Source organism: Molothrus aeneus, chromosome 31 (assembly GCF_037042795.1).
Source record: "Molothrus aeneus isolate 106 chromosome 31, BPBGC_Maene_1.0, whole genome shotgun sequence".
Lineage (NCBI taxonomy): Eukaryota > Metazoa > Chordata > Aves > Passeriformes > Icteridae > Molothrus > Molothrus aeneus.
The window spans coordinates 955,001-978,499 of NC_089676.1; the positions used below are offsets into that span (position 1 = coordinate 955,001).

Below are 23,499 nucleotides of genomic sequence, written 5' to 3' on the forward strand. Positions count from 1 at the left end.
TGAAAATCCCAGTGGGGCACCTCAAACCAGAGGGGATTCTACAAAGAATGCTGGTGGAGAAAGCCAGGGAGGGAAGGGCTGCTCCTTGAGGAGATGGTCAGGCCTTGGTCAGCCGTGTCAGCCTGCCACAGCCACCCAGCAAACCCTCCTCACACCCTCTCCTCCCCCTCCCTAGCTCTAATTTTGGGTGTCTCGTGGTTTCAGCTGTCCCCACCCCAGCAGCACACACAGAGGTGGCTGTGCTGGTGCTGAACTGCTGCCAAATCCCCAGCACACCCCACCCAACATCCTGGCACCGGCTTCCCTGCTCCACACCCCCCCCGGCACTGCCTGCTCTGCTCTGGGAGCTCCTGGCTGCCCCTCAGCCCCCAGCAGGGCTTCAGCCCCAGGTCACAGGGCTGGGAAGGGGCAGGTTTGACACCCCAGCACAGGAAAGGGCACAGAATTCTGGCCAAAGGGCAGCTCAGCACAGCTGCACCAGCCTGGAATCCAGGCAATGCCCACCCAGCTAGCAGGTGAGTCCTGGGCAATGCTCCAGGCAATGCTCCAGGGTGGGAGTTTGCTCAGGGCATCTGCAGCTCTCCACCACCTCTGCAGCACCACAGAACCACTGAATTATCTGGGCTGGAAAGGCTGTCCCAGACCATGGAGTCCAATTGCTCCCCCAGCACTGCCAAGGCCACCACTGAGCCATGTCCCCAAGTGCCACAATCACCTCTGTTAAATCCCTCCAGGCATGGTGACACCAACACTGCCCCAGACAGCCTGTTCAAAGCCTGAACACCTTTTCCACACAGAAATTGTCCCTAATACCCCACCTAAACCCCCCCTGGGGCCGTTTCTCCTTGTCCTGTCCTTTGTCACCCAGGAGCAGAGCCCAATCCTGGCTGTCCCCCCGTCATGGAGTTGTGGACAGTGACAAAGTCCCTCCAAACCTCCTTTCCTCCAGGCTGAGCCCCCTCAGCTCCTTGTGCTCCAGACCCTTCACAAATGAAGCCAATTCCTGCCCAGCTAACAGGGCAGCTCTGGCAGCACTGCCAGGTTCAGAGTTTGCACCCTACAGTGGTGCCTCCACAGCACCTGGGCAGGAACACAGCTCTGCCCACGGTCAGCTGAGAGAAAAAATAACTACAGAGAGCTGAAATTCAGGCTCCTCTGCTCTGAGCAGTGCACAGGGCTCAATTAAAACCTATTTTGGGGACTCTGGCTGGCTGGTGAACCACATGGTCACGCAGGAGAGCAGCCCCATCACGCACAGCCAGCATCTCTGGGACTGCACCTACTCATTAGGACAGGGAGTATCCAACTGCCACTTCTGCCTTCTTCCAGACAGGCAGCTTTTGTACATTTGTTGCAAACTTTTCCTCAGAACAAGTTACACAGGCAGCCAGCAAGCCCTCAAAGCCTTGCTGGAGGTCTGACAGGTGAGAGATGAGCAATTCTGGTGTTTGGGCAAGTGCACTGTCACTGTCGCCTGGGGCTGGTTTCAACCCAGCACCCGAATCAGCTGTGGCTGGGAGCAGGTTGGTTTGCATTCTTCCCAAACTTTCTGAGGGATTTGTTGTCATTATTACAACATCCCCAGAGCTCTGAGAGCCCGGGGATGGGTGTAGCTGTAATTAGCATCCACTTGCACAGTGCAATGGGCTGCATCAGCCCTCACAGCCCTTCTGGCTATGACAATGAGCTCTCACCACTGACACAATGAAATTCCCTTGCTTTTAGTCCTGTGGAACCCTTGCACTCCATGTGCTGCAGTGGAGAGTGCCAGGAGCATCACTGCAGCTGCTCAGGGAGCCCCAGGCACACCTGCAGCAGCACATTTCCCTCTGGGGCTGAGACACCTGAGAGCTCTGTCCTGGCCAGGTCCTGTCTGTGCCAGAGCTCTGTCCTGGCCAGGTCCTGTCTGCTTAAAACTCTGCTCTGGCCAGGTCCTGTCTGCTTAAAGCTCTGTCCTGGCCAGGTCCTGTCTGTGTCAGAGCTAACTGAGACACCTGAGAGCTCTGCTCTGGCCAGGTCCGGTCTGCTTAAAGCTCTATCCTGGCCAGGTCCTGTCTGTGCCAGAGCTCTGCCCTGTCCATGTCTCACCTGTGTCAGATCTCTGTCCTGGCCATGTCTCACCTGCTCAGATCTCTGTCCTGCCCATGTCTCACCTGCTCAGAGCTCTCTCCTGCCCATGTCACACCTGTGTCAGATCTCTGTCCTGGCCACGTCTCACCTGCTCAGATCTCTGTCCTGGCCATGTCTCACCTGTGTCAGATCTCTGCCCTGCCCATGTCTCACCTGCTCAGATTTCTGTCCTGTCCATGTCACACCTGTGTCAGATCTCTGCCCTGCCCATGTCTCACCTGCTCAGAGCTCTGTCCTGGCCATGTCTCACCTGTGTCAGATCTCTGCCCTGCCCATGTCTCACCTGCTCAGAGCTCTGTCCTGGCCATGTCACACCTGTGTCAGATCTCTGTCCTGGCCATGTCTCACCTGTGTCAGATCTCTCTCCTGCCCATGTCACACCTGTGTCAGATCTCTGTCCTGGCCATGTCTCACCTGTGTCAGATCTCTGCCCTGCCCATGTCTCACCTGCTCAGATCTCTGTCCTGTCCATGTCACACCTGTGTCAGATCTCTGTCCTGGCCATGTCTCACCTGCTCAGATCTCTCTCCTGCCCATGTCTCACGTGCTCAGAGCTCTGCCCTGCCCATGTCTCACCTGCTCAGATCTCTGTCCTGCCCATGTCTCACCTGCTCAGAGCTCTGTCCTGCCCATGTCTCACCTGCTCAGATCTCTGTCCTGCCCATGTCTCGCCTGCTCAGATCTCTGTCCTGGCCATGTCTCACCTGCTCAGATCTCTGTCCTGCCCATGTCTCACCTGCTCAGATCTCTGTCCTGGCCATGTCTCACCTGCTCAGATCTCTGTCCTGCCCATGTCTCACCTGTGTCACAGCTCTGTCCTGCCCATGTCTTACCTGTGTTGTAGGCTGTGGGCATGGCTGAGAAGGGCAGCCCCTGTGTCAGCAGACTCGGAGTGGCCACGGACACGACTGGTGTGGTCAGAGAGTGAGTTGCTTGAGAGACACCCAAGCGCTGTGTGTTCTGCTGTGGGAGCAAAGAGGGAGGGAGTTAAAGCCCAGATGGTTGGATTGGGTCATTTTCAGAGGTTGTGGCCCCCCCAGACCCCCTGGGCATGCACTGGGACTGAGCATGGAGACCGTGGGGACAGGCAGGATTGATCCTCTGGCCATTCCACACTGCAAAAAAGCAAAGTACAAACCACACCAGGCACTGACACTCATCTGCAGGTCACAGCCTTGAGTCCCCTTCCTTCACCCAGCAGCACCAGCCATGCCCCTGAGTGCATGGAGGGGGAAACCACCAGGAGGCCTCAGACAATTCCTCACTGCTTTCCAGAGTGAGCCTTGCTGAGCTCCCAAGGAGTGACAAAGGCATCAAAGCAAACCAAAACCAGCACAGAGCTGACATCTCCCTGCAGCTCTGGTGGCCAGGAACAAACCCCTGCCTCAAGGGAAGCTGAGGACACCAAGCATTGGCCTCAGGATTTTAAAGGGACTCTGGAATCCCTAAACTCCAAGTCCAGTGCTCAGCAGCCTGCTGGCTCAGTGCCCTCACAAGGTTTTGGTGACTCAGGTATTAGCAGGTCCACCATGGAAAAATTCTGCCCTTGGACCAGAGCACCCCAAGCTCCCCCCCTTGGTTTTCCAGGCAGTTATGTGGGCAGACCCACAGGTCAGATTCAGCCCTGTTTACAAGGCAGATAATCTGGGCTGTCTCTGCTGATCTGATTTAAATCAGACTCAAGAGGCTTGACTCTAATCCCAAGCACCCAGCACACGTCACCCTGTGAAGACTGGGGCAGTGCCCAGCTTGAACCACGCCTGGCATGAGGGTGCAACTGTGCAGCTCAGGGCCCTGCAGGGCTGGGCACACACTCTGCAGTGCTCCCCCATGGCCAGGGAGACCCTCCTGGCACAGGGCTGGAGGCTGGCACCCTGCCCTGGCCACCTGCAGCGGGTGAGAGCACCTGGCTGTGCAGGATTTGCTCCCCTTGCACCCACACAGTGCCCAGCCCCGGGTGCCCCCTGTGGCCTGGGCAAGGAGATTAGCAGGGCTCTGACTGCTAAAGCTGTGGGGGGCTGCAGGAGAAGGTTTTCCTGGCACACATCCTGCTGGCAGCCAGCCCTGGCCGTGCTGTGGGTTAAGGACGTGGCACAAAAGATCCTTACAAAGGCACAGCCCTGTCCCTGTCCTGCCTGGATGAGAGACCAGGGGGATGCAGGGCCCACAGCCCCATCCCTTGTGCAGGGCCCACAGCCCCATTCTGCCCCTCTCTGCAGGGCCCACAGCCCCATCCCTTGTGCAGGGCCCACAGCCCTATCCCTTGTGCCCCCATATCCCTTGTGCCCCTCTCTGCAGGGCCCACAGCCCCATCCCTTGTGCCCCTCTCTGCAGGGCCCACAGCCCCATTCTGCCCCTCTCTACAGCCCCATATCCCTTCTGCAGGGCCCACAGCCCCATCCCTTGTGCCCCCACAGCCCCACATCCCTTGTGCCCCCACAGCCCCATCCCTTGTGCCCCTCTCTGCAGGGCCCACAGCCCCATCCCTTGTGCCCTCACAGCCCCATCCCTTGTGCAGGGCCCACAGCCCCATCCCTTGTGCCCTCACAGCCCCATCCCTTGTGCCCCTCTCTGCCGGGCCCACAGCCCCATCCCTTGTGCCCCCATATTCCTTGTGCCCCTCTCTGCAGGGCCCACAGCCTCATCCCTTGTGCCCTCACAGCCCCACATCCCTTGTGCCCCCACAGCCCCATCCCTTGTGCCCCTCTCTGCAGTCCCCACAGCCCCATCCCTTCTGCAGGGCCCACAGCCCCATCCCTTGTGCCCCCACAGCCCATTCTGCCCCTCTCTACAGCCCCATATCCCTTCTGCAGGGCCCACAGCCCCATCCCTTGTGCCCCCACAGCCCCACATCCCTTGTGCCCCCACAGCCCCATCCCTTGTGCCCGTCTCTGCAGGGCCCTGTGCCTTCCCTGGCAGGGCACAGGGGTGAGTGTGGCACAGGGACAGCAGCAGGGCAAGCTGTGCCAGCCCCAGGAACCTCCCTGGCGCCCCGAGGTGAGTGTGGGCGCCGTTGTCATTGTCACAACGCCCGATTTTCAGCACAATCCACGCAGGGAGGAGCTGTGCAAGCTGCCCCCCACATTGTGCCACTCACACCGTGCCCACAGACAACACTCCCAGGTGGTGCCAACCATGCAGCATGCTGCCAGGGCATGGACCCTGCTGGCCCTGCAGTGGTGGGAGTGTGGACAGCAATGGGGGGACACCTCTCTGAAGCCTGGCAGGGAGGAGAGCAGGCTCAGAGCTGCAGGAGCAGCACTGAGGGTGGCAGGGCTGGGGCTGTGGGCACTGGGGATGCACTGGAGGGATCCTGACTCATCTCACAGCTGCCTGGGATGAGGTGGGAGCTGCCACTTGCAGAGAGGATCTGCTGTGTGTGGGCTGAGCAGCGTGGAGGGAGCAAAGCTGGGGAGAAGGCTGGAGGAGCAGGGGGGATCTGTGGGGCACACACCCTGCAGTTCCCTTCCTGATGCAGCAGTGCCAAGGTGCCTGTGCCAGCCTGGCCACATTTCACCACCCTCACTGGCATCCACCTGACTGCTGCCACCTTGGCTGGGGCGAGTGTCACAGGCATCTTTTATGGAAAATCCTTGCCTTGGGAATTTTCCTCCTGAGAAGCTGAGAGGCCTCAGGAACAACATGCAAACAATGATTATCTGCTGCTGTGGAATGCAACAGGTGCATCTGGGATTGGGCTCATGGGGTCGTTTCTAATTAATGGCCAATCACAGCCCAGCTGGCTCGGACTCTATCAGAGCCACAAACCTTTGTTATCATTCTTTCTTCTTCTATTCTTAGCCAGCCTTCTGATGAAATCCTTTCTTCTATTCTTTTAGTATAGTTTTAATGTAATATATATCATAAAATAATAAATCAAGCCTTCTGAAACATGGAGTCAGATCCTCATCTCCTCCCTCATCCTCAGACCCCTGTGAACACCATCACAAGGTGAGGACGTTTTTCACTTCAGGCCAAAAGCCACCAGGTGAATTCAGCCCAACAATTAAAACTGCAAATGCCACCCCAGTGGATTTGCACCAATGCTGCTGCAGTGTGCAGCCAGGGAATGGGCACAGGGATCAGGAATGAGCAAAATGGGGAGGGCAGAGTGACTGCTCTCCCTCCACACACGGGGAAACTGAGGCACAGAGATGCTGGAAGGGGGCCACTAAGCAAGAAGGGTTTGGGGACACAAAGAGGAGCAGAATTTGTGTCTGTCATGCCTGGCCCACCCTTGCCCTGGCCAGGAGTGTCTCAGTGCAGGCTGCCAGAGGGATTGGCTTTCTCCTGTGTTTTTGGAGAGCTTTTCCCTGGCTGTGGGATCTGCATCCTGCAGCAGCTCCTGCCCTTCCCTTGCTGGGCTGACCCTGTCTCCCATCTGCCCTGCACCAGAATAGCAACAGAGCAGAGTGAATCCTTGCCACAAACAAGGTGGCATTCACTTTGCTGCCAGGGAGAGGGAAAAAAAAAAAAAAAAAGCCATAAAAATAACACAGAAAACTGCCCCGTGCACAAGGGAGGTTTAGGGAGTGCACAAGGCAGCCAGTGGATTTACACAGGCTTTAAATAATATCTTTAATATGGGAAGAGCCTGATTTACTCCCTGTCTCCCATGTGCTGGCCATGGGCCAGGTGTCCCTGTGCTGGAGCTGTGGTGGCTCCAGCCAAGCCCCATGGGCAGGTCCAGGGCAGTGGCAGTGCCCAGCTCAGCTCCACAGTCCCCACAGGGACCCTGGCTGACCTCCCCAGGGGGACCAACACAGCAATTTTGGCCTTGGTGGAGAAACAGGCCCTTTGCAGCTCATGCCAGCTCCTTTCCCACAGGGAACTGGGTTTTCCTAAGAGCTGTTTTTCTCTGGATTTATTTTCTGCAGCAGGACTGGATCCAAGCTGGTGCCCACATCCCCCACCACATTCCCACCACAGAGAGCCAGTGCCCACCCCTCTGTGTGCCCCATGCCAGGCCAGGACAGGACTGAGGGGACAAACAGCCCATGGGCCACCACACCATGCACACCCAGAGGGGAACTCACCAGAGCCAGGTGGTCCTCGGTCTGTGCAGGGGAGAACAGGGAGAGAACCGAGAGCACTGTTAACTCACACAGCCCCCCCCAGCAGCACCGTGCCCACTGGCACCTCACCCTCACCTCCACGGGGCACACACGGGTCAGGGTGGTGACTGGGAGAGGGTTTGTGCCATTCATGGGGCACAAACAGCTCAAAATGGTGTTTGAGAGAGGGTTTGTACCATTCATGGGGCACAAACAGGGTCAGGGTGGTATTTGGGAGAGGGTTTGTACCATTCATGGGGCACAAACAGGGTCAGGGTGGTATTTGGGAGAGGGTTTGTGCCAGCCATGGGGCACAAACAGGGTCAGGGTGGTGATTGGGAGAGGGTTTGTACCATTCATGGGGCACAAACAGGGTCAGGGTGGTATTTGGGAGAGGGTTTGTGCCATTCATGGGGCACAAACAGGGTCAGGGTGGTATTTGGGAGAGGGTTTGTGCCATTCATGGGGCAGAAACAGCTCAAAATGGTGTTTGGGAGATGGTTTGTACCATCTATGGGGCATAAACAGCTCAGATAGTGCCTGGCACACAGTTTGCACCATCCATGGGGCACACACAGGTCAGATGGTGCTTGGGAGAGGGTTTGTACCACCCATGGGGCACAAACTGGTGAAAATGGCACTTGGGAGAGGCTTTGCACCATCCATGGGGCACACACGGGTCAGGGTGGTGATTGAGAGAGGGTTTGTGCCATTCATGGGGTACAAACACCTCAAAATGGTGTTTGGGAGAGGGTTTGTGCCATTTATGGTGCACAAACACCTCAAATGGTGTTTGAGAGAGGGTTTATACCATTCATGGGGCACAAACAGGGTCAGGGTGGTGATTGGGAGAGGGTTTGCACCATCCATGGGGCACACACAGGTCAGATGGTGCTTGAGAGAGGGTTTGTACCATTCATGGGGCACACATGAGTCAGGGTGGTGATTGAGAGAGGGTTTGTACCATTCATGGGGCACAAACTGGTGAAAATGGCACCTGGGAGAGGGTTTGTACCATCCATGGGGCACACACAGCTCACAGTGCTGCCCGCTCCAGGATGCTGCAGGCACGAATCCCATCCTTCCCCCTCAGATCTCCCCTCCAGCACGGCCCCATCCAGCCCCCAAATTACCACTACAGCCCCAAATTACCCCGCTGGCACCCCCTGGCAGCCCCTGGCAGCCGCAGCAGTGGCACAGTGGCACTCACCAGGTGGTGCATCAGCCCCTTGCTGCCCTGCGAGGTGATGACTCGCAGGTCGGGCTTGCGGCTGTTGGGGGCCAGCTGAGCTCCGTGCGCCCCCGGTGGTGGAGGGGACTTGGCCGGGATGATCTTGCCCAGGCTGCTGCCGTTGGACACGGGCAGGAGCCCCGGAGAGGCCCTGGCACTGACGTAGCCGTTTCCTGCAGTGGGAAAAATGCGTGTGTTTAATGATTGGCTTTTTGCAGATATTCAAATGGATGTTAGATGGGTTGGGTTAGAAAGTGATGCTGTGTTCATTCTCTTAAGTAGTGTGGTAAATAGAGTTTTAGGTTCTAACAAAATGTTAAAATAGAAGCGATGCTGTGTAGGATACTTTTCTAAAGTAAGGACTTGAGATAGCAGCCACAGGACACCTCAATCTTTCAGAGAAAGAGAATTTATTTCTCTCTTATCAGTAGAAACGAACTTCTTCCCGCCTTGAAGGCACTATTAGGATTCAGAGGAAGAAGTTGATGATGACCAGACACAATCTTCTGTTTGAATGGAATTTATGCATCATGTATGCAGTGTATGAATATGCAAAAGGCTGTTGTTTTTAAGGGTTAATCCTTTGTTAATGTGGGTCCTTTTTTGGGCTGGTGCTGCCCAGAAAAAGGTACCTGGACATCCTAACTCTTTGTCTCTATTGTCTCATATTGTCCTAATTCAAACTGTCCAAATTATTATTACTCTAATTGTATTACTATTTTTTTATAACCATTTTATTACTATTAAACTTTTAAAATTTTAAAAACAAGTGATTGGCGTTTTTCATGCACAGGAACAGGGGGCACAGAGAGGGAGCAGGTGAAGGTTGGAGGAGTGGCAGTGGTGATGGTGATGGACACACTGCACTGGGGCTCCATCAGTGCTCCAGTGCTGGGGAAGATGAAACATGGTTTAAAACATGATTTTTTTTCATCATTTTTAGATGAAAAATTATTTATAAGAAAAGCCTTATAAATATGATTGTCTGGCAAAAGATTTTGAGAATATGGAAACTATAAGCGAGATTGAAATGAAAGCAAGCTTTGAGATCCCTCAGTTACTGAACAACTGGAAAACAATGGTGTGGCTGGCTGAAGGTGATCCCCTTTTGATGGAACAACACCCTCTGCTTGCAGGCAGGCCCAAGGGGCAGAGCAGACCCTACAGCTTGGCAGAAGGGGCCCAAAGAGGAGTTTTTAGGGTTTAAAATGTAACACAGTATGGTGATGTAATGATTCTTACAGGCTGTATGGAAATGCTGTAGGATTTGTATCTTGTACTGGATTGGTCAGTGAGAATTAGAATATTCAGCACAGAAGAAGATTTATGGTATTGTAATGGGAACCTCGCTCTCTTACCCTTTTACTCTCTTACCTTTTTTACTCCTTTACTCTCTTTCCCTCTCATCCTCTCTCCCCCTCTCTTCTCTCAGTCCTGCTCCAGCTGTGCCTGGCAGCTCCCAGCAGGGCCCTGCACCCAGGCCCTTTGCAAAAACCCCAAATCCCAGCAGGGCCCTGCACCCAGGCCCTTTGCAAAAACCCCAAATCCCAGCAGGGCCCTGCACCCAGGCCCTTTGCAAAAACCCCAAATCCCAGCAGGGCCCTGCACCCAGGCCCTTTGCAAAAACCCCAAATCCCAGCAGGGCCCTGCACCCAGGCCCTTTGCAATAAATCCCAAATCCCAAAAATCCCCTGCACCCAGGCCCTTTGCAATAAACCCCAAATCCCAAAAGGCCCCTGCACCCAGGCCCTGTGCAATAAACCCCAAACTCCAAAAGGCCCCTGCCCCCAGGCCCTTTGCAATAAACCCCAAATCCCAAAAATCCCCTGCACCCAGGCCCTGTGCAATAAACCCCAAATCCCAGCAGGGCCCTGCACCCAGGCCCTTTGCAATAAACCCCAAATCCCAGCAGGGCCCTGCACCCAGGCCCTTTGCAATAACCCCAAATCCCAAAAATCCCCTGCACCCAGGCCCTTTGCAATAAACCCCAAATCCCAAGCCCTGGCTTCAGAGATTCCTCACCTCCATCCATCCCGACCATCCTACACTCCGTGACTGCTCCTTCCTGTGGGAGAGCAGCACCTCATCCCCCCCAAATCCCTCCTGCACCCCAGCAGGTTCACCCCAGGACAGGCAGCAGCCCCCAAGCTGCCCAACCTGCAGGGACTTCCCTTTGTGTTCCTGCAGAAACACCCAGCAAATCTCAGAGCCTGATCTGCAGCCAGGCTCTTTCCCTGCTTTGCTTGGGCACCACAGCCCTGCCAAGATGGGTAATTATTGGCACATTCACTTTTAGGGCCTCTTTCTGCTACTGGGGCAGTGAAAAGGGGCTGTGGCAGAGTGAGGACTCAGTTCACTGCTCCCACTGCCCCTTTGAAGATCTGAGGTTCCCTCCTTTCCTCCTCCTCCTCCTCCTCCTGCTGCCCCACTTAAGGATTTTATGTGCAAAGAGAAGGGGAAAAAAAAAAGAAGAAAGGAAAGGAAGAAAAAAAAAATAAAAAGGAAAAGATTTGATGAACATCAGGAAAGGAATAAATTGGATCAGATTACTGTTCTGATGAGGGTTGGTTTTTTTTCATGAATAGGCCCCAAAGATAGAAAGGCGTTCAGCAATCACCAGGATTCAGCCCTCACATTCATTGCACGTTAGACCGGGAAAAATAGGTCGCTGATTGCATTATTAATGACATGCACATCGAGCTGCAGCTGCATTCCAGCAGGGGCTGCTGCCACCAACACTGCAGGGAGGGGGGCTCAGCAAAGTCCCTGCGCCCCTGGAGCTGCCCAGGGTGGGCACAGCGGGCACAGGGGTGGTAATGCTGCCCTGGATGCCAGCCCTGGGCCAGCTGTGGGACCAAGGGGAGTGTCACCACCTCTGTGCCATCTGTGGGACCAAGGGGAGCACTGCCACCCCTGTGCCATCTGTGGGATCAGAGCATTGCCACCCCTGTGCCATCTGTGGGACCAAGGGGAGCATTGCCACCCCTGTGCCATCTGTGGGATCAGAGCATTGCCACCCCTGTGCCATCTGTGGGACCAAGGGGAGCACTGCCACCCCTGTGCCATCTGTGGGACCAAGGGAAGTGTCACCACCCCTGTGCCATCTGTGGGACCAAGGGGAGCATTGCCACCCCTGTGCCATCTGTGGGATCAGAGCATTGCCACCCCTGTGCCATCTGTGGGATCAGAGCATTGCCACCCCTGTGCCAGCTATGGGACCAAGGGGAGCACTGCCACCCCTGTGCCATCTGTGGGACCAAGGGGAGCACTGCCACCCCTGTGCCATCTGTGGGACCAAGGGAAGTGTCACCACCCCTGTGCCATCTGTGGGACCAAGGGGAGCATTGCCACCCCTGTGCCATCTGTGGGATCAGAGCATTGCCACCCCTGTGCCAGCTGTGGGACCAAGGGCAGCATTGCCACCCCTGTGCCATCTGTGGGGATCAAGGGGAGCACTGGTGACACTCTCCTCTGGCCCCACAGATGGCACAGGAGTAGCAATGCTCTGACCCCACAGATGGCACAGGGGTGGCAATGCTCCCCTTGGTCCCACAGGGGCACTGGCTTTTAGATTTATCAACAACAAAAGTGCAGAAATTCCTCGGGTGACCTGCAGTGCTGGTGGCCATGGAAAAGCCAAAAGAAATCTTAAATTCTCTGATATTCTCCTTCTCAAAGCCATGGAAAAGCCAAAAGAAATCTTCAATTCTTTGATATTCTCCTTCTCAAGGCCATGGAAAAATCAAAAGAAATGTTAAACTCTGATATTCTCCTTCCCAATGCCATGGAATAGCCAAAAGAAATGTTAAATTCTTTTATATTCTCCTTCTCAAGGCATGGAAAAGCCAAAAGAAACGTTGAACTCTTTGATAATCTCATTCCCAAAGCCATGGAAAAGCCAAAAGAAATGGTAAACTCTTTGATGTTCTCCTTCCCAGGGCCATGGAAAAGCCATAAGAAATGTTAAACTCTTTGATATTCTCCTTCCCATGACCATGGAAAAGCCATAAGAAATGTTAAATCCTTTGATATTCTCCTTCCCAATGCATGGATGCCCACGGGGCTCCCATGGTGAGCCTGTTTGAGGCACACCCTGCATCACTGTGGGTTGGGGTGGCTCCCTGAGCTGCTTTGGGCTCCAGTGCTGCCCCCACTCACCCCCAAAGATGGGTGGGGTGGCCTTGGGCTGTCATTGCTGCTGTCATTGCCACGTGCAGCCAGCACGGATCCAGAGAGAGGGGCTGCACTGCTCAGCCAAGGGAAGGAGTCTAAAAGAGGAGCTCTGATGGTGCTCACAGGGCTCTGAGGGAAGAGATGAGGATCTGACTCCATGTTTCAGAAAGCTTGATTTATTATTTTATAATATATATTATATTTAAACTATACTAAAAGAATAGAAGAAAGGATTTCATCAGAAGGCTGGCTAAGAATAGAAAAGAAGGATTGTCGCAGACATCTTTTATGAAAAATCCTTTCCTTGGGAATTTTCCTCCTGAGAAGCTGAGAGGCCTCAGGAACAACATGCAAACAATGATTATCTGCTGCTGTGGAATGCAACAGGGGCATCTGGGATTGGTCTCATGTGGTTGTTTCTAATTAATGGCCAATCACAGCCCAGCTGGCTCAGACTCTATCAGAGCCACAAACCTTTGTTATCATTCTTTCTTATTCTATTCTTAGCCAGCCTTCTGATGAAATCCTTTCTTCCATTCTTTTAGTATAGTTTTAATGTAATATATATCATAAAATAATAAATCAAGCCTTCTGAAACATGGAGTCAGATCCTCATCTCTTCCCTCAACCTGAGACCCCTGTGAACACCATCACACATGATAACAAAATCCTCTGACTGGCTGAGACAGTCTGGACAGCTGGGCTGTGATTGGCCATTAATTAGAAACAACCACATGAGCCCAATCCCAGATGCCCCTGTTGCATTCCACAGCAGCAGATAACCATTGTTTGCATTTTGTTCCTGAGGCCTTCTCAGGAGGAACAAATCCTAAAGAAAGGATTTTCCATAGAAGATGCCTGTGGCAGGAGCCCTCTGGCTCCTCTGGGCTGCCTTTGCAGGGGGAATTTGAGCGGGGACACTCAGGGCTCAGCATCCCCCACGGGGCAGGGGCGGGTGCTGCATCCCCAGGGTGGCACAGCCATGGAGTGTGGGCAGCATGCAGGGACACAGCACTGCAGGATCCGGCCAGAGGCACCCGCAGCTGATGACTCAGAGGCAGCAGGTGATCACTGAGTGCTGCAGAGACTGCAAGGGAGGAGGAGGAGGAGGAGGAGGAGGAGGAGGAGGAGGAGGAGGAGGAGGAGGAGGAAGAGACGTAGCAGGTATTTGAGAAGTGCCAGAGCCACAGTGCCCTCCCAGAGGCACGAGGGGAGCCCCAGGGAGGGCGGGGAGAGTCTGGGGACAGCAGGGGTCTGGGGCTGGCCCTGCTGCTCAGCCCCATTTCCTGCAGTGGCAGCAGGAACGCAGGGAATGCTCGGGTGACGTCAATGCTGACATTCAGGGGCCCTGCCAAGCTCTGCACCCGCAGGGGCTGCTCCAACAGCTGACACGGGGGTGGATGGGGGGGAACGAGGCCCCAGAGCTGCCTGGGGCACGATGGCCCCTTCCCTGTGTACCTCCAGGATCAGCAAAGCTCTGTGCTGGGTGCTGGGAGACGCTGCCCCACAAAGCACCCTGGTGGGTTTTGCTGTGTCAACAAATCCCTCTGGGGCTGGCACGGTGCTGCCCAGCACAGGGAAATGGCAGAATCCAGAATCCTGAGTGCTCTGACAGCTGACATGGGGGTGGCTGTGGGGAATGGAGCCCCCAGAGCTGCCTGGGGCACGATGGCCCCTTCCCTGTGTACCTCAAGGATCAGCAAAGCTCCGTGCTGGGAGAGCCCAGGGAGACACTGCCCCACAAAGCACCCTGGTGGGTTTTGCTCTGGATAGAAAGCCCTCTGGGGCTGGCACAGTGCTGCCCAGCACAGGGAAATGGCAGAATCCAGAGCTGTATGATGGCCCCTTCCCTGTGTACCTCAAGGATCAGCAAAGATTCATGCTGGGTGCTGGGAGACACTGGGACACTGCCCCACAAAGCACCCTGGTGGGTTCTGCTGTGTGAACAAATCCCTCTGGTGCTGGCACAGTGCTGCCCAGCACAGGGAAATGGTTATTCCTGGCAGAATCCAGAGTGCAGGGGATGGGGGTCAGGTGGGACAATGCTGCAGAGCCAAAACTGGACCAACTCCACCCAAAAACCAGCGGGATCTGGCTCCACTTTGGTTTCAACTGGGGTGATGTGGAATTCCACACTGCTCTGTGCTGTCAGCTGGGCACCTACTGCAAAAAGGGGTGAGGAGTCAGGCTCAGGAGCTTTTGCTTCTGCCCTTGCCCTGGGATGGATGGCATCTACCCTGCCAAGGCTGGGAGCACTGCCAAGGCCAGTGCTGAGAGCAGCAGCTGCTTCCCAGCAGTACCCAGGGCTGGCTCTGGTTTTTGGGCTGTGCCTGCACCAGCAGTGGCCCAACATCCTCAGCCTGCAGATGGCAGAGGCAGATGTGGGGATGGAGACGTTGTTAGTGCATTTTACAGCTGAGGAGCTGAGCCATGAGGCCTGAGCCTCATTAGCACTGAGGCTCTCACAGTGGAAAAGGTCCTTAATGAGCTTCTTTTCCTTGCAGTAAAGTTCCTTTATAGGGCCCAAGCACGAGGAGGAGCTGGGTGTTAATTGATCAGAGAATTGGCTGCAGCAGCAGGAGCTAAACCCAGAGCTACCCAAATCCTGGTCTTTGGGGGTCACCTCCCTGCTCTACAGCTCTCCCCAGAACCCTGGGCAGATGGAGACTGCTTGGTCACTGAAACCAGCACCCCCACCAAAGGCAGCCTGGAGCTCCACATGCCAACCCCTCCCACTGCCAAGAGCAGCAAAACCTTCCCCAGTGCTTCCCCACGGGCTCAACAGCAAAGCAAAATCCTGTGGGAGGTGTAGGGAGGGCAGGAGTGCCCCATGGAGCCAGGGCAGGGCCTGAAGGCTCCTTACTCACCCACGGGGCTGGGGCAGGCTCCGTTCGTGTTGTTCAGGTCTCCCCCAAGCATCGCCCCTGTAAAGCAAGAGCAGAGATGGGATCAGCATCAAGGCAGGAACAGGGGGAGCATCCCCGCTTCTGGGGGCCAGGGAGCACGGTGGAGGAAGGCAAAAAGGGAAAAAACAGGACTGCCTTGCTGGGGAGAAAGTCCTGGGCAAAAGGAGCAGCATTCCTGGTGATCAGGTTGGGAAATGTTATCCAGGCAGATCCGTTTCCTTTGGGAAGGAGCCAGGTGCACAGAGCCTGCTCCAAAGGAGGCAGCTTGGAAAACACTGCAGCTATTTGATTCCAAGCCCCCCTTTTGGGGGGGACACAGAGCTGGTGCTGCTGGGGGGAGAGAGAGCCCCAGCAGCACGACAGGAAACAAAATCCCCCCCCTGTAATGTTCACAGGGATGGAAACCATCCCACACTGCCAGGACACCACAGAGATCCCCACTCCCATCGTCCCAACACTTGCAGCAAAGCGCTGAAATTCCCCACCAGACTGGGAAAAACTGGACCTTTTTATTCCCCAAAACCACAACGTTTTGCCTCGCCTGGAAGAAGACTCGATCTTTCTTCTGCCTTGTTATGAAGTTATTTCTGAAAGCCACCTATTCCCCAGCCGGGGCTGCCTGACCACGGCTGCAGCCAAGAGGCGGCGCGGAGGCTCCGGAGCTGCGACCGCAGTCAACCCGGAGCCCCGGGCTGGCCAACAGGGGGCTTTCGGTGCCAAACCCCACCTCTGAGCACTGCCCAGCCCTTCGCAAGCCAGATGGAGAAACCTGAGACACGAATCTTGATCCAGCCCGTGGCTCTCAGCGAGCCCCTGGCAGCTGGAGGAGGGTGGGAGGGCTGAGCTGAGGGGAGAACAGTTACTCCTCATATGGCCCCAAAAATTGTATGGCCTGAGAAAGGGTGAAGTGACCCACTAGATGTGGCGAGTGTGACACTGCAGCACCCCCCTGAAGGGATGGGGAAGCAAAGCCAGAGGTCCCTGTGCCTCCCAAGTCCCACAGAAGGGGCTCCAGCAGGGTTTTGTGGCTGTGCCCTGCTGTGGGACCCCACCTGCAGCCCAGGCACTGTGCCCATGCTGCCACCTCCGTGGGTGAGTGATGCCAACCCACCCCCAGCCCTGTCCACCCACTCTTGGCTGCCCTTCTCCCACAGCATCCCCGAGCCAGCAGCACCAGGCACTGTCAGGGTACCCACCCAGCGCTCGCTGTGCATTTGCTTTGGAAACAACACAACCAGCTCTGGTGCAGTGCTAAAAAAAAAGAAAAAAAAAAAAAAAGGGGAAAAAAAAAGGATTTTTTTTCTAACATGCAAGGCCCTGGCTCCTATAAACAGGATTTCTTCCGTGTCCCAGGCAGCCAGTGAATGAGACACAGATGGCCAGACTTGGAACACCTCAGTGCTCACAACCACAAAATGATCCCCTGAAATGAGCAGGGAGAGAGCTGGAAACAGCGAGCCCCCAGAGGGGTCTGCTCCACCAGGAAGCCTCTTCTGCTCTCAGCTGAGGGGCCTCAGAGAGGGCAGGAGATCCCTGCAGCCTCAGCCATGGCTGCATGTGCCCGAGGAGGGCTCTGCCAGCCCTGCCTGCAGGGAAATGCTGCTCTCTGGGACTGATCCTAGAGCAGAATAACCCCTCTCTGCTCTCTGGGATCAGTCCTGGAGCAGAATGTCCACTCTTCTGCAGCTCTGGGGCCTCATCCTGATACCTGAGTGCTCTGAGGCACTTTGGAGATGGTGGTGAGAGCAAAGAAGCTGTCTCTGAAGCACAGTTCCTGCTGCATCCCAGCCAGGCCATTCCTCCTGCTCATCCTGAGCCAGCACAAACCTGCTTCTGGAAGCACCTCCCAACCTTCCCTCCAAATCCATCCCCTTTGCAAAGCTCCCCAGAGCTCTCAAAGCCCCAGGGGCCACAGCTGAGGACCCAAATGGTGGTCACTGGCACCAGCTCTGCCATTTGCAGCTTGGGTGACTTTTACAGTGGCATCCAAAATAGGAGGAATATTATTTATGATCATAAAAGAGAGCCAGGCTGTGGTCACACACATTGTCCCTGTCCCCCCTGCCACTACAGGGGACGTGGGTGACAACTGCTCTCTCCCCCAGCCTGTCCTGTGCCACCATGGGCTGGTCCCTGCTGGAAATGACTGCTCCTCAGATCTGTCAGCACAGCCACATGAGTAATCACCCACAGCCAACTGCAGGCAGCACAGCCCAACTCAGAACAGCCCTTTTTAGGCAGCCAGACCCATGTCACCAGAGTGCCACCGGCGAGCTGGGTGCCAGCAGCCACCCCCAAGCCCGGGCATGGTGCCAGGTGAGTCATCTTGCAGTGGCCAACCCAACCCAGAGCCTGCAGGGATCCAGCCCAGATCCTGCAGGGATCCAACTCTCAAAGAGCCTCGGTAAGGTGGGGAGGTTGCCCTCAGTTTGGGGCACAAACAGAGCATCCATGGCTGGCAGGAGGTCACACACACTGAGGGGCAGCAACACTTCCAGAGAGCTTCTGCCACCCACAGGTGCTGGATGTGGACCCGGGACAGGGGATGGAAGCAGCAGGGGTGTCCCCTCTCTCAGGGATGCCCCATGCTGGGTGCTGCAAGCCCAGCAGGCAGGAAGGATGAGGAGGTGAGTGTTGGGGAAGATGGAACAGGAAAGCTTTACAAATATGATTGTCTGGCAAAAGATTTTGAGAATATGGAAACTATAATCGACAATGAAATGAAAGCAAGCTTTGAGATCCCTCAGTTACTGAACAACTGGAAAACAATGGTGTGGCTGCTGAAGGTGATCCCCTTTTGATGGAACAACACCCTCTGCTTGCAGGCAGGCCCAAGGGGCAGAGCAGACCCTACAGCTTGGCAGAAGGGGCCCAAAGAGGAGTTTTTAGGGTTTAAAATGTAACACAGTATGGTAATGTAATGATTCTTATAGGCTGTATGGAAATGCTATAGGATTTGTATCTTGTACTAGATTGGTCAGTGAGAATTAGAATATTCAGCACAGAAGAAGATTTATGGTATTGTAATGGGAACCTCGCTCTCTTACCCCTTTTACTCTCTTACCTTTTTTACTCCTTTACTCCTTTCCCTCTCATCCTCTCTCCCCCTCTCTTCTCTCAGTCCTGCTCCAGCTGTGCCTGGCAGCTCCCAGCAGGGCCCTGCACCCAGGCCCTTTGCAATAAACCCCAAATCCCAGCAGGGCCCTGCACCCAGGCCCTGTGCAATAAACCCCAAATCCCAGCAGGGCCCTGCACCCAGGCCCTGTGCAATAAACCCCAAATCCCAGCAGGCCCCTGCACCCAGGCCCTTTGCAATAAACCCCAAGTTCCACGCCCTGGCTGCAGAGATCTCTCATCTCCATCTGTCCTGACCGTGCTACCCCCGACGCCCCGACAGGTGAGGGGCTCACAGTGGCTCACCTGCACTGGCTGGCCTCTGTGGCAGCCCTGGGGACACCGTGTTCCTCTGCAAGGCTGGCTGCTGTGGGGACAGGAGCCGGGGGTCTGTCAGCGAGGAGGTCACCAGGGACTGGGTGACCAGGGAGCTGCCAGGGTTGCTGAACTGCAGCGAGTTCTGGTTGGTCACCGGCACCGTCACGGGCATGGCGAAGTTCGGAGCGGGCACTGTGGACTGAACAGAGAGCAGGGGGTAAAGGGGAGCCAAGTTCCTGCAGCACAGCACAGCACAGCTGCTGGCAAAGGGGGCAGGCTCCTCAAACCTGCACTGCTGTGCTTGAACCCTGGCACCTTGCAAGGGATGCACCAGGGCCCAGCTGCCCACCAGGGAATACCAGGAAAAGTTCCTGCAGCACAGCACAGCTGCTGGCCAAAGGGGACAGTCAGGCTCCTCAAACCTGCATTTCTGTGCTGGAACCCATACTGGAACCTTGCAGGGATGGAGTTCCCCACCAGGGAACATCAGGAAGAGTTCCTGCAGCACAGCACAGCTGCTGGCCAAAGGGGACAGTCAGGCTCCTCAAACCTGCACTGCTGTGCTCAAACCCACACTGGCACCTTGCAGGGATGGAGTTCCCCACCAGGGAACATCAGGAAGAGTTCCTGCAGCACAGCACAGCTGCTGGCCAGGGAGGGACAGGCAGGCTCCTCAAACCTGCACTGCTGTGCTCAAACCCACACTGGCACCTTGCAGGGGATGCACCAGAGCCCAGTTCCTCAGCAGGAAAAGTTCCTGCAGCACAGCACAGCTGCTGGCCAAGGGGGGACAGTCAGGCTCCTCAAACCTGCATTGCTGTGCTCAAACCCACACTGGCACCATGCAGGGATGGAGTTCCCCACCAGGGAACATCAGGAAGAGCTCCTGCAGCACAGCACAGCTGCTTGCCAAAGGGGACAGTCAGGCTCCTCAAACCTGCAGTGCTGTGCTGGAACCCACACTGGCACCTCACAGGGAATGCACCAGAGCCCAGTTCCCACCAGGGAACACCAGCAAGAGCAATGGGCCGTTCTCTTGGACATAGCCAAGCTCTGCAAACAAGTGTTCTGCCTCTTTTTCAGGCTATTTTCCCCCTGCTTTTTCAGGTATTTATTTACCCCCTGTGCTTTCAGGGCAGGCAAGGAGAGGCTGGGAGCAGCCCAGAGCATGAAGGTGGGCACCAGCCTGGTGGTCTGCTCCCAGCAGCACTGAGAGCAGCCCAGCTTGGCACTACCCTTCACCACAAGCAGGATTCTATTCTCCCTTCCTCAGCCAGCAGGAAGCCAGCAGTGGATCCCCATTCTGGGTGGCCAAGCACCTGGGAAAGACTCGTTTTGCTCCACAGAGCCCCTGGGTCACTCTGGGATCCATCCTGTCTCCTCTGGGAGCCGCTGGGAGGGATGAGCTGACCCCAAGGATGCAGGAGCATCACTAAAGCCCTATCCTTGGCTGCAGGTTGAGGACCAGCTTCACCTACCAGCGTCCCGTGGGAGCCAGAGCCGCTGTGATTATCCCAGCCACTTGTCTTATGTCACTGATTTGCTCTTCGTTAACAGGAGCTGGCACCTGCTTAGAGGCTTTAGCACGGGCTTTGCTTAAGTCCCACTTTAATTTGCTCTGGGATGGAGAGGGAGAGTAGCCCAGCACTGAATGGGACCATCACAGAGCCAGAGTGGAACCCCAGTGAGGGAAGAGGGACTTGCAGCCTCCTCCCCTCCAAAAATCTGCTCCTCTATAGGTCCTGCTCCTTAGGTGAGAGAGGGGGATGGCAGGAAGGACTAGGACAGTGCTCACCCACGCCTCCCTGCCAGGAACTCTCCCCACCTGCCTCCCAAGGGCATCCTGTCCTTCAGAGCTATCCCGTGGCTGCAGCCAAGCCGCGGGGCCAGCGGCTCTGAGCCTGCGCCCTGGGGCTCAGCAACTCCCACAGCACCAGGGAGAGCTGGAACACGGAGCCCTCCCTCTGCTTAGCCCGGGAGCTCATCCTGCACGGCAGCAGAATCACAGGAGGAGGAGGAGGAGGAGGAGGAGGTGGAGGAAGGTTTCTCGGGCGTTGCACGAACACCGGAGCAGCGTTGTGTAATAAATCACTGCCAACGCGTCCGTGCGCCTTCAGAGCTCCCAGCGAGGGAGAGGAAGAGCTGGAGCTCCTCCACACCACGGCATGAGCAGTGCCATGGTGGAGCTGGGAGCTGATACAGCAGCCCCAAGAGCTGAGATTTGCCTTAATGCACCTGCAGACAGGTGGGAGGCTGCCAATGCCCCGGCACAAGGGCAGTTTGCACATGGGTCCAAAGTCTGGGGGAGAAGATGCACACATCAGCCAAAATCCACCATTTCTGCTCTTGTTAGAAGGGAGGGCAAACACCAGAGGCAGAAGCCCCACAGGGCCCCTTCGTTAGCAGACACAGCTGTTGTTAAGCTGCTCCTCTGGGTTAGTTCTGCTCACACACAAAACCAACCCAGCGTTAAAATGGAAAAGCGTCTCCTTCAACCACACACTCCACCTGCACTGCTCGGCCCCTTGCTGCCAGGGAGGTTTAGTGGGGGAGCCAGATGCTCTATGCCCTGATGAGGAGCCACCCAGCACTTGAATGCCACCTGCTGAAAGGACCCCTGGGCACAGACTGTCCCTGTGGATTGGCATGTCTGGATGGTGGGACCCCACTCAGGGCCCTGCCTTTGCAGCAGACACGTTCTGAGGCTGAGCAGCCCCTGCTCACGAGGGTGTTCTGCACTAAGGACAAAGCTCAGGTGGCTTTCCAGCCTATTTTCCACTGTGGTAGGGCTTGTGCCAGGTGCTGGAGGGGTGCATGTCCTGCTGGGGCTCTACTCCCACCCCACACACCCTGGCAGGGTGGGAATCTGCACCCTCCTAGAGAAACCAGGGAGGCTGAGGCAGATCCACGTCCTGACAGAGCTAATCCTGCCCTGAACCCCTCTCCTCGCTGTCACAGCAGAGCTGCAAGAGATCATCACCACCTGCACTTTCCTCCACCTCCTCAGCCCCTCCAGGTCTCAGGGCAGCCTCCCCACCTCCTCCACCCTGAGATCCAGGGGATCAAAACGCAGATTTTGGGATCCTTTGCAAGGCTCGTGGAGCAACACAGCGCTGAGTCAGCAAAAAACCCCCAAAACCTGGAGATTTCACAAGGCCCAGTTCTCAACAAAAGCCTGAATTTTAACTTGTGGGGGCTTGCAAAGCACAGGAGGGCAGATTATTTTGGGTGGGGCTCTGTGTGTGTGTCATTTTTGCTGTGCTGCATCCACCCCTGGACAGGAGCCTCCCCCCTGCTCCCACAGCATTAATTACTGCTGCAGCAACTCGGGGCTAATCCCCTGAAGAGCCCTTGCCTGCATCAATAGTCTCTGCTCCCTTGAACTAACAACTAATTTGAAACGTGTCCCCCTCCTCCTCCCGTCTCCTGACACAAATCCCTTTCAGCACTGTCCTGATGCCACCCCAGTGCCAGTGACAGCTCTGGGATCACAGGCTAAAACCTCCCTGGATTTCTGCCACAGCCACCAGCTGCCCTGAGGGCTCGGTGGATTTGGGGGGAATTAATGTGGAATAGCCCAAACCAGGCTGAGCTTTGCAAGGATGTGAGAGGTCGGCGCCCGCCACCAGCTCACATGAACACCGGGATCTTAACCCAGACAAAAATCTGGGGTGTTTTTTTTGAGGAAAAGAGGGTGAAAAAGGAGACCCTAATCCAGCAGAGGAGATGAGACAAGCAATACCATCCTGCACTGCCTGGCCAGAGCCAAGGAGGGTCAGGAAGGATTCTCCCAAGGCTGGGCAACAGGAAGGGCACTCAAGAGCCAGGTGCATTCAGGGCTGCAGGGGCTGCTGGCATCGGCTCCAAAGCAAAGCCATGCAAAATCCAAAATCCACCCCCCCATCACCTGGAGGCACCGGGGAGGGGGCCAGGGGGGGCTGCAGGCCACCAGCTACTCACTGCGAGCCGGTAACTCTGCATCATTTTATCAAACTCCTCATCAATCTTTTTATATTTCTCTTCCGTCTGCGGGGTCAGAGCAAACACTTCGTCCCCCTCGGGGCTCTCGCACTCCCTGTGCTTCTTGTTCAGCGCCTGTTACGTGTGGGGGGACACAGGGGGGGCCAGGGACAGGGCGAGGGGAGGTCGAACAGAAGAGAAACAAAACAGAAAAGAACATATAATGAAGGATTTCCAGCCACGGGCAGGTACTTACACCATATCTCTTGAACAGGATATCCAGATCCTCGCTGCCTTTGCGGTATTTATCCTCCATCAAGGGGCTCTGGTCTATGGAGTCGTCGCCGTCGGGCTCTGGGCTGTCACAGCCGTTAAAACCTTTCTTTCTTAACGTCTGAAAACACAACCGGAACAGTCTGAGGTGGGGAACGAGGGCAGCTCCCTGGGGAAAGCCAGGGCAGCACTGGGAATGTTCCTGTGCCTGCTCTGGGGTGCCCTGACCCCCAGGGAGCGCTGACTCTGACCCTCATCCATGGAGAAAGTTTCCTGGATTTCAAAATAAACTAGAATCCACAAAAGTGTGAAATGGATTATAGACAGCAGTGTAGGTGGA

General features: G+C 55.7%; 1 protein-coding gene across 6 annotated transcripts in view; it reads right to left on the bottom strand.

Annotated features, from left to right (window-relative positions):
* The window catches only part of MEF2D (myocyte enhancer factor 2D), a 92,444-nt gene that overhangs the window by 5,084 nt on the left and 63,861 nt on the right, over window positions 1-23,499 (bottom strand). For 3 of the 6 annotated variants that reach the window (XM_066568148.1, XM_066568147.1, XM_066568149.1), the window contains 6 exons: window positions 23,143-23,280; window positions 18,915-19,125; window positions 15,456-15,512; window positions 8,395-8,588; window positions 7,167-7,187; window positions 2,964-3,093 (listed from right to left, as the gene is read on the bottom strand). In XM_066568148.1, the coding sequence (XP_066424245.1) occupies window positions 2,964-3,093; window positions 7,167-7,187; window positions 8,395-8,588; window positions 15,456-15,512; window positions 18,915-19,125; window positions 23,143-23,280 (751 nt within the window). The remainder of the gene's footprint in view (window positions 1-2,963; window positions 3,094-7,166; window positions 7,188-8,394; window positions 8,589-15,455; window positions 15,513-18,914; window positions 19,126-23,142; window positions 23,281-23,499) is intronic. The other 3 variants (XM_066568150.1, XM_066568153.1, XM_066568151.1) reach the window with 3 other exon arrangements.